The 11,093-nt window shown below is 41.9% G+C and overlaps 1 protein-coding gene across 5 annotated transcripts in view; it reads right to left on the minus strand.

Moving 5' to 3' along the window:
- Window positions 1–11,093, minus strand: part of SASH1 (SAM and SH3 domain containing 1) — a 190,552-nt gene that overhangs the window by 52,767 nt on the left and 126,692 nt on the right. For all 5 annotated transcript variants that reach the window (XM_010399170.4, XM_039568290.1, XM_039568291.1 and 2 more), the window contains 2 exons: window positions 9,255–9,305; window positions 9,084–9,133 (listed from right to left, as the gene is read on the minus strand). In XM_010399170.4, coding sequence (XP_010397472.1) covers window positions 9,084–9,133; window positions 9,255–9,305 — 101 coding nt within the window. The remainder of the gene's footprint in view (window positions 1–9,083; window positions 9,134–9,254; window positions 9,306–11,093) is intronic.

An 11,093-nucleotide genomic window follows, 5' to 3' on the forward strand; every position in this document is an offset into this window, starting at 1 on the left:
ATGTGCCTGAACCAGAGGGGGTGAGGAGAAAAGCAGGATCCACAGCAAGCAGACCACCTTCTCATTTATAACTGATTTAAGAAGTATGCTGAGTTTCATCAGAGGATGCAAATTCCAATTATCTTTTCACGCATTCTTTAAAAAGGAAATCTTCCATGCCTGGGCTGACCTTGAAAATGCTAACAGCTGCTCTGAAGAGATGGAAATGCCAACAAAACTTACCACGTAGTGCCTGATAAGGCACTTGCTTTTTAATTCCACCAGACAGTTCTGATGCTTAAAAATCCTCAGTGAAATCAATCAAGCATTTTACTTCCTAGATGTCTGGTGAAAAATCCATACTACCTTGGAGTCACTGTATGTTTGATTTGCAAATTACACTCCCTTACTCTGTTAAATCTGCAGCGCTTCTGTGAACGTGCACTGAAAGGGATTTGTGCTCTTCCATTCATAGACTGATAACTTGTACTGAAAGTTAATGATGCAGTGACACTTGGCAGAAGTTTCAGCACTGTGTGTCTGAAAGGGAGCCAAATGCCATTACTCCACCACGGAGGCCTTCATTTTTGTTGTGGTCTGATGTACAACTTCATTAGCAAGCTTTCACATGAAATGTACTCTGTCACCACATAAAGCAGAAGAAATGTATGGGTATATGTTCACACGAGGAAAAAACCAAGATTTACAGCCAGAGGGAAGGAGTATTTTCTTATCAACCCATAATCTCTGGAAATGGGCAACGGATGGGGTCAAAACTTTAATTCATTTATCTCACAAATCTTGAACCACCTCTAGGCCAGTACTTTGTGCCTCTTCAAGCCAAACTGCTGAAATAAATAAATGCGAAAAAAAGCTCAAAAAACCCCCAAATAGAAAACACAATACATAATCTAAAAATGGAGCTACTTTTGAGAGTACCCAAATATTACTGCCTTAGAGAGTTGATGGGTTTCAGCAAAATTTAGTAAATTACATCAGGCCACTCAGGGAGTGATCAGTGACACAAAATTTAGTAGCAACAGCTGGAGGGGAGAACCTGGACAAGGAACTTGTTGATTAGAAAGACTGGCTTAACAGAAATGAGTACACATTCAACACTAAAATGTGCAAATGCACAAACAAGACAGACACAAAAGTCAGTCTTTCAAATGCTGGAGGTTTGCAAATGACAGAGTACCTGGGGATACCAGGTGGAAAAGGATGACTGAGAAAAAACCTACACATTAATCCTAAAAGGCTTTTTTCTAAAAGGAAATTCCAATGGCAGTATGAAGAATATGAAAAACAAATATATATGGGAATGGCTGTACAACCATCATTATTCATGCTCAAAAGAGATGAGTTCAAACTAGATGTGGTAAAGAGAAAGCTATTAGAATAGCCAGAGAACTGGACAACTTATCTTACAAAAGAAAGCTAGGAAAGTTTTGCCTGTCAAATTGGAAAGCTACAAGAAGATTAACTTACTGCCTGTTAATAAAGCAGGCACAGGAACAGGCACATGCTGGAAAGAATTAGAAAAGAGAAGCTAACATTTCCTAACTATTTGGACAAACTTCCAACAGTAGGTAGAGAAAGGGAGGACAACTTCAAAAACTTAAGGAACTGCTTTTATAGGAGGCTGCTTGAAAGATAAGAGACCTGACCAGACATCTTAGACACTGAAGACATCATAAGGATTGCCTCTGGAGGGCACTTTTGGTTCTTGTTTTGGAGCCTGGGGCTCTTTGTAAGAGCAATGTCAAAGCCTGACATCTAAAATGGTCTCTGAATCTTATCTTTCCATAGAAGTGCTACAGTGGGGATAAAATTGTTACACCTAAGCAATACCTTTGAAACTTGGAAGTGGCTCCAAAACTTGGTGCACAAGGAAGAACCAATGCACACATTTGGATCACAAGCCAACTAAGCCAGTCTGATAATATTAAGACTGGTTTTAACTAGGCTACAGCTTTCCTGTTAACTCTGGACTGATTCTGATCTCAGACAGAACAACACCAGGGCTAATCTTGCATAGAGAGTGGTTGATTTTACAAGAGACACAGTCATATGTGCCCCAAGAACGTGCTGGTACTCCACAGAACTGGGAAAGGAAACAAATGACACCATGCGCTGCTTTCATGAATGTGCCTGTTGATTTTTGAAATCTCATCATTCTCAAAACAGAACAAATCTGGGAACTGAGAGTGATGGCCATTTATATTTTAAATGCAGATGTGCTTTAACAAATGGTTGCTTCTCATTTATGGATCATAAAATCCACAGGTGCATAGCACCATATGATGATGAAACCACTACTGCTATCGTCTTCAATAAACTGATAGTGCCCCTCTCATTCCTTACCAATAATTATTTATAGTACACTGAGGAAAATGGTTTAGATGTGATTTTTAGTATACAAATATTACGCATATTCAGAGTGGTGAATAAACCAATGCAAAAGCCCATGCTGGCTCTGCTGCAAAGTCATTTGGTTATCCGTGTGCATTAGAAATGGCCCACTTACATAATCAGTATGAAAAACTGACAGACTTGTAACTGCTCCTGACTGAATACAAGGTAATTTATCTAACTGGAGCTGGCAAAGGGAAGAAAATGGGCCTTTGGTATTTTTATCAAATTTGCATGAACCTGAAGAGAAAGAAGGCCTGCAAGGTTCTGACCTTGCTGGCACCAGTGTGAGAAAGGGATGGAAAGCAAAGAGGTTTCATTCAATTATCTTCTCATTAGGTTTCCATAGCAATGGCTCTTTAAGCAGGTCAAAACTTTCTCAGTGGAAACAAACACTGAGCTGCTTGTGGGCTGTGTGTGTGTGTGTGTGTGTGTGTACTCTGTAGCATCACCAGCATGGAAGTCACCAAGCCGGTCCCATGGGCTCGGTCTGGGGACTGGCAGCAGGCAGATGGGGGTACGTCATGTGTTTAATAACAGAATGCTTGGTCCCATCCAGGGGGCAGATAATTGCCAGCTAAAAACTCTTTGAGTGCAAAGAGCAGGGCCCAACGCTGCAGGCAATGCTTCCCTGCTCCCTGCGTATTGCTCACTATGTGCCATCTCAACTCGCTGTGACAAGTCAGACTTCCTTGTGAAATGAGCCCTTCATACTTCCTTGCACAAAATTTCCAGGCTTGAAATCTTCTTCCAGCTGCTCAAAGGCACACTGGTTTCCCTCCTCACGTGTCCCAGGCGGCGTTTGGCTGGCCTCTCACTCCCATTGTGTGGGTTATTGTGGGAGTTTCCTGCCCTACTTCTCTTGAGAAGGCTGTTTAAAGGCAGCATGAATAATTTGCCTTTGACTAAATCAGGCCTCAAACAAGTGAAAACAGGGCCATACACATTCACTGATTCTTTTCGATTTCTTCAAGAACAGGGTATAAAAAAAATGTATCTTAAGTGCAAACATCTCAAGTACAAAAAGCTCTTACTTCTTTTTCTTCCAATATTCTTTTCCATTTTTAAACTATGCAAAAGGAAGAATTTATTCTCTTGGCAATTAAGTGCACCCTTTAGCTACCTCAGTTTGGGGGACTTGTTTGTTTTTTGCTTTGTTCTTCTCAGTTTCTGCCCTCTCTCTGCCTCACATCCTCTTTCAGACCTGCACTCCTCTTTCTTTGCAGATGAGTTTACAAATACCTGCCAGAATTAATCTGGGCATCTGAGAAGTTGCCAGAATCTAAGCTGATAGAATTTAAGTCCCCCCATCCATGACCTGGAGGGAGGATTTAATAACCTACTGCATTCAAATCTTGACCTGCAGTTTGGATGCTGCAGGGAAAGAAGACTAGGGAATCAAGTGTTAAAAACTACTGGCAAAGGCCAGTAGATTAGTGTACCGAAAGAGGCAGAATTGAGGCCTGTATGAACCTTTCTGCAGCTTTCACTGAAAATCACTGCGGAAGATGAGAACACTGAAATGTAAGCCTTCTGCCAGCCTTAGGTTGATACGGACTTGCAGTTTATACCATGGGACACTGAACGGCTGTACTATGGCACACTCATTGCAAAAAATTCTTAAAAACAGATTCAGTCAATCGTCTCTCCTTCAGTGACAACAGATACAATGCAGATAGCAGCCACTTGTGCTGTGGCCTCGCTGCTTGCCCACTAACAACCTCGGAGAAAGCCACAGTGCCTGAGGAGCTCCAGCTGTGACATTCCCAACAAACCATCAGAGATCTGGCCAAACTCAAACAAATGAATGTAACGTGTGAGTGGCTTGGTACATCCTGCACACACAGAGGGTGACAGACATTTGCCCTCAGGAGCAGCTGAAGTAGGGAGTTGAGGATGCAGCTGCCAGAGCACAGAAGCTCCCCCACACCAGGGGAATGCAAAGCCCTTGAGCAATGTTGCCCCGTGTCACCTGCACACCACACATGCCTGCTTTTCTCCTTCTGCCTGACACATATGTTTCTGGCCAGTTCCCTGCTCTGGCAGAGTCTTGGATTTAGGTCTTGAGTATTACAGGGTCAAGAATGTTTGAACTGTACGGAGTCACAGTCTGAGGAGTACAGCAGGGTGAATTGTGGCACTTGATATGAAGTGTGACCATTCACTGCTCAGGAGTGCACTTGAGTGGTACAGTTCAAGAAAGTGCAGGTGATTCACATAGGATGTGACAATTCCTAATACCCACTGCCACACAAAGTTGGTGGGAATGACTGAAACATCAGATACAGGACACAACTGTTACCTCGAGCCTTGTTTCATCCTTTCTTTCTCTAGCAACTGTAAAGAAAAAAATTAGTATATAGGAATGTCTGTACCTCATTCTATCTGTATGCAGTGCTCTTGAGCCTCTCACTCACTTCCTTTTCTTTCCCGGCAGTTCTCAGATACACCACATCTGAAACTCAGCCCAAAGGCTGATGGAGCAAACAGTGACAGCAAACAGATCTACTTCCAAAGAGGGAAAACACACAGCTTCCTTTCTGCAACATCCCCCCAGTTCTTCTAAAAACAGGATGAGAGTCAGGATGCAGAAGCCTGAGTTCAGGGGACTGGGTTTAACCTGGATTTCCTGGCAAACATGCAGAGCTCATCAGTCTGTCATGTACACTTGAATGCTCAAAAATGGGAACAGGCTAAAAGTTGGGTTACATTGTTTAAATGCTCTGTTTACAATTATGAGAAAACTTTGCTCAGTCCCCTATCTGAGTAAACATCCTTGGGGTGTTGCCATCACTTTGAAATAATAGGAATTGTATATACAATACATCCCTAGATGAACATGGTATGGGGTCAGAGAAGTAACAGTAAATGCTAAAGAACACATTTACTGCATATTTTCTACACTGATGATTCTTCTAGCAAAAACAGAAGTCAATGTGTCTGTATGGAAGCACCTGTGGTTCTGGGGAGATTTTTGTTTAAAATGGATAATATCACTGTTAAAGATGCTGTTGCCACTTTACTGAAGGCACACTGCGAAACAGCAAAGCTACACTAGCACCACAACTGTCAGCAAGACTGCAGTTTAAAAGATGAAAATCTTGGAAAGGGCAGAGGGAAGTGAAATTTATTATTCAGAGCAGAAAGCTACAAATACCTCATTCCATGCTCAGCATTAGTTGCTGAATATGATATGACTTAGAAACCTCGTGAACTGTTTCAATTTATAGAAGGAACTCCAGTAAGGCCAAAAAACCAGAGCAATTGTGAAGCAAAGCTTAAATAAACATGACTTTGTTTTTTGTTGTTTATGGATAGCTTCTCAGGCCACATCAGCACCCTTGATGTTATTCACATAAATCTCAGCGGCTTTTGCCTCTGAGTGAAGATTTTGCTTTTGTTGTCAGAACCAATAAAAAAAAGGCATATTTGGTAGGGCACATATAACGCATAGAGCAGGTTCACATATAGCTTCATCTAATTTTTTTGTAGCTTTATCTAATTAAGAGGAACAGTGTTGTCAGCATCAGAGGAAGGTAGTATTGCCCCAAATGCCTTCTGAGAGGGACAGTGACTCACACTGACAAACAATTCTGCCTCCAGGCTCATTTAATCCCTTTTGTCTGCCTACAGGCCCTACTGCTGCTCATCTGTGGCAGAACCCACCACTCACTAGACAGATACTTGTTGAGCAACTTGCCGGACTGAGGGCACTGACTAATTCTGCACTGACTTTAGACCAGACGGGGCAGCAGGGTTAGTAAGACTCAAGGCGAGACTGAACATACACTGCTTGTCCACACAAACAGGATTTTTTCCTACCACAGACCACCAAGGTTAATCTGTTTTCAGTGTGGTGTACAGTGGACCCTGTTGGGCTCTCTCTTCCAGCTGAGCAGCACAGAAAAGGAAAACCAAACCGGGTTAAAGCAAACATTGCTTTTCCCAGGTTCCCTCAAAGCTTCTTTCTGTCCAGAATGTCTCAACTCTGGCAAATTAAACAACCATCCAGATGTGTTATTTTAAAACTTTAGACTTTGGTAGCATTCAGCAGTAGGGTATGCAGGCAGCACTGCTGGGTGAGGGAGCTACTCAAGAGTGACCACATTCCAGCCAGACAGTTGCTGTCTCCTTATTTCAATACAGATTTTTCCTTGGGACTGCCTTTATTTTCTAAAGCAACTTGCTCAGAACACCAGACCAGAAACAACCCATTTCATCCTAGGAAAACATTTGGATTTTCAATATGTAGAATTGTAACTATTCTTGGATAAGCTTTTACTTGTGGAAGAGTACTCACGAAAACACATTTTCCGCTCCTGAAAGTCTGTATATCTAGTTTTGAACAAATCTTTCCTTTTGCCCCCCAAATCTCTTTGTGAATATCAGAAACCAATGCACATCTGCATCAAGTTTCATATTTGGCAAACTAGTCTTCTCACAACGAAAGAAGTTTTGTAGAAGGTTTACCTCACATCTTTCATGCATGAGAGGGACATAAGAACAATGTCCCCCAAAGGGACAAGCTCCCATGTCTAGCAGCATGCCCATACAGAAAATTCTGATGAAAGCCATATACTAAACACTGAACCCCCACAAAAGCCCCTGGGGCCAACACAACATCCTCCCCTGAAAAATATCTAATTCAACATGTTAGTAGCAAGTACAGATATATCGGATGGGCTTGAAGTGGTCATTTTCCTGCAGATCAATTTTATAAACTCTGCCTCCCTGGAAGAGGTAATTCCTGTGACAATTCAGCCTTCCAGGCTAGAGGGGTGAGGCCAGCACTGATGTGGCAGGCTGTCACAAATAGGCACAGGCCTGTATAATTTCAGGTTTGAATAATTTGTACAGTATTGAGTAGATATAATTTATTATTTTCAACACCTTGTCCAATTATCATGCATCACATGGCCTTGCTTCTTATTGTGCAAGTATCTGGCACAACCTGTCCTGCACCAGTTTCATATATATGATCAGGTTAATCACATACACCCTTCTACAAATTGTCAAATGGCACACTTCCATTCTTGAAAGGTCCACAAAAATCACATGTCCCTTTCATCTGAACGAAGATAATATAATTTCTGTAAATGGGCTGTCTCAGAGGAGTCACTCAGGAGAAGTTTTTGCAGATACTGCCTTCTCACTCAGTTATTTGTAGTAGAACACCTACACAGAGGCATGACTTAGAAGCTGGTTAGAACATGTAAGTGGAGTTTTTTCCAAGTTCTGTGCTGTCCTCCTGCGAGATCTTTATCTCTTATTACCTGAGGTAGGATTATGATATTTACCCATGGGTAAAGTGCTTTGAGGCTGAGCGAAAAGTCATATGATTATAGGATAATCTTGCAGGTTTACTTCCCAGATTACAGTTCCCATTTACTTGGCACTTCTAGTTTCATTATAATGTTGGGACAGCCAGGTATCCTTCAAGGATTCTTTTCCATATTTCAATATCTGAAGCACAAAGTATTAAACTCTAAGACTTCTAGGCCTTCTCTTTTACCAGCATGTAATACAGGGGCAGTGATGGTACCCAAGGTAAAATTCACCTTACCTGTCTCAGGCTGTTTTGAAAATGAGCATCTACCTCAACCAAATCATCTCTGCTTTTCTCTCTGAGTGATAAAGCAAGACAAGGCACCTCTAAAAGACAATTTATCACATTCTGGGACCTTTAGCATCAATCAGCTTCCAGACAAGCCCCAAGGAAGCCCCTAAGCAGTTGTACACTTCCACACAACTGACTTCTATAGGGTCAGTGCTCAGGCAAATCCCATATGCTGCATCCACCAAGAATTGCTCTGGGAGTGACAGTCCTTCTACTGACCTAGCAAAAGCAAGGGCAGAAAGCTTCCAATTACTGCCCAGTGATGAAACACTAGAGGATATTCAATTGTGGGACTGTAAAACCTTCCAAAAGCATGTCCTATCACAAATGGATTCCACATACTCCCTCTGAACTGGTCCAGCTGGCACTACCTCATGAAAGTGCAGGCAATTGGACATACAGTGTCAGTTGTCTTCATGCACCACTGCACGTTACCCTCAGCAGCAGGGATCCAAGATCTTGGGATCAAAGGAAGAAGGCACAGAAAACAAGCACACACATTGCAGCAGGAGGTGACAGTAAACAGAAACCCTCTCAGTCCTCACAGAGAGGTTTTTATTAAGGACGCTAAAATTAAAGCTCCTTTTAACTTGGTTTTAAATACTTCATTCCCTTGGCAGCTTCTTCAAAAGCACACTTACAAACTCAGGAGTGCACAGGAAAAGGAATGCAATGTAAGTTTGTAATTCTCCCTTCCCCTCACCTGTCATTTTTGGCTGCATTTAGGTCTAGTCAGAGAAAGTAATTTTTAAAGCAGGTTTAATTTGCAGAGAATGTGGAATCACTGATGTTCCTCAGAAATGACTACCAGTCGTCTTGGTGTATGCACACCCCAAATGCTGACAGAAGAGAGAAACAGTACCCCTCCCTTGGCATAAAAACCCAAAATAATAAAAACCCAAAAGGGAGGAAGAGAAGGAAGAGAAGGAGCAGGTTCCCAAACAGGTTTCATTCATAGTGTCTGGATCTGAAATCTAGAAACATCAGTACAATCTAAAATTAATTTACTCCAAGGAAAAAGAAAACATACCAAATTCCCCCTCCCTCCTTTCTCACTTCCTGTGCCTTCACTTACTTTCTTTCAGTGTCGGGTGTTGATGCAGTGCTGCTAAGACCAAGGGACTCCTGCAAGAGAAGACAAGCAGCACTGAGAGCAGACACTAGAGAAGCCTTTACCCATTTTATGCAGAATATCAAACTAAAGAACAAACAAACAAAATTGGATGATCAAAGTCTAAGTGCTTACCTCAATCTGGGATCGCAGCTGTAGAGATGTGGGGCTGGCATCAGGTTTCTCCTGAAATACAACAAATATCAAGTTAATGAAATATCCAAACACCGGAAAGAAGAAATCTGAAGGGGACAAAAATGGAAAAGAAAGAGAGTAACAGAACCAAGAACTATCTCAAAACAGTTCATACAAGGAATATTAACTACTCCAGAAGGAACTGCTTTCAGAATAAATTCTGAAATAATCCAGTAAAACACATAATTTCATATTATCGCTGGAGAATACAGAAAGTTAAACTGCCAAACAGAAGTCATTCAAAACAAAATAGAAAGAGAGGTGTTTTATTTTCACTAGATCACTGCAAAATTTGTTATATAAGTTCAAGTGCAATTCCAAGAAATTACCTTCAGGAAAAAACTTGCATTAAAAGAACATTCTCTGAGGAAAAAAATCTGAGAGGATGCAGATGCCTTTCAGCAAGACCAGTTTCTCACACAGGAACTTTTCAACAGTATGGAGTTCAAACCATTTTTCTACAAACATCTAGGATAGAACCATCCACTCCAGAACTCAGTCATCCAGGCTCCCTTTGCAGTTGATGGAGACACACAGATACCCGTTTACAGAACAACTTGCCCAACGGGTTTCAGCTACCTCAAGTTACATGAGGGAGTCCCACTGATGGTATCTAAGACTGGAAGCCAACTGCCTAAAAGGCACATACTATGAACATGTCTAGCTGAAATCAGTGGGAAAACTCCAGTTAGAATGGGGGAAGATAATACGAGTTGTCAGTACTGAGAACTACACTTTGTTGGTTGATCTTCACGTGAAATCATGGGGTAAGCTACTTATTCCTACTTTATTCTCAGCCAGTCCTAGCCCTTGTGAAGTTATTGCAAACTCAATTCTGGAACTTACTCATCACAGCTGGGTAAGCAGTAGTGTACACGCTTAAAAAAAAAATAATAAAAAAAAGACATAGATTTGTTTCACAGTACTGAAGGACTTCTTGTTCATGCGTTCCTCAGCCTACATGTAAAACTCTTATCTCTGTGAAATTGTACTTCCTATGCCCTTCGTTTACACAAAGGGTGACAAAACATTCTTAGGACTTAATTAAAAAAAAAAAAAACAAAAACCCACAACCAGACACAATTTTCTGGAAATGCAGCCTTTTAATACTAAACAGGAAATTACCACTGACTGCCATGAAGTGGTGTTGGATTAACTCCATTCTCAGGAAGTCTGCAAGATCTAGAGTAGAAAGGAGCCTGCTCTGCCATCACACAACTGAGTCAGCTTGCACTGCTGGCCACAGCAGCCAGGGAGGGCACAGGATGGCTCATGGCCATGTCCTTGCTTGGGTGCAAGGCTGACACTGGGTCACTGCCCTTATGGGGGATTTTTCCTGACCATGCATTCCCTGCGTATCTGCTTTTGCTGATTTTGTAGCACACAAAGGGAAATGAAGTCCTTGAGTGGAAGTGGACACGAAAAAGCGATCACATCCACTTACTGACAGATCCAACAGGACTCCTCTCAAGCAGAAGCTGGACCAAGGCCAGGGGAATTCCACAGATGTTCGCAGATCAGAAAAATGAAATTAGCTGTTTGGCACCAGGCATCCCTCTCATTCTCCATTAGTTCTGTCAAAATGGAATCTAAGTTTTGCATCTGGAAAAGGCTGCAGGCACATTGCTGCAAATCCTCCTCAGACACTCTCCCACCCCTGCCTAGCTCTTTGCAAGGAGGGAGAGAAAGTCAAGGTCCACAATCCAAACACTTGCCATTCATGAGCACCTAATTTGTCCACACTCTGCTGCACTGATGAGAAAAGGAGCATTTTATCGG

This window comes from Corvus cornix, chromosome 3 (genome assembly GCF_000738735.6).
Source record: "Corvus cornix cornix isolate S_Up_H32 chromosome 3, ASM73873v5, whole genome shotgun sequence".
Classification (NCBI taxonomy): domain Eukaryota; kingdom Metazoa; phylum Chordata; class Aves; order Passeriformes; family Corvidae; genus Corvus; species Corvus cornix.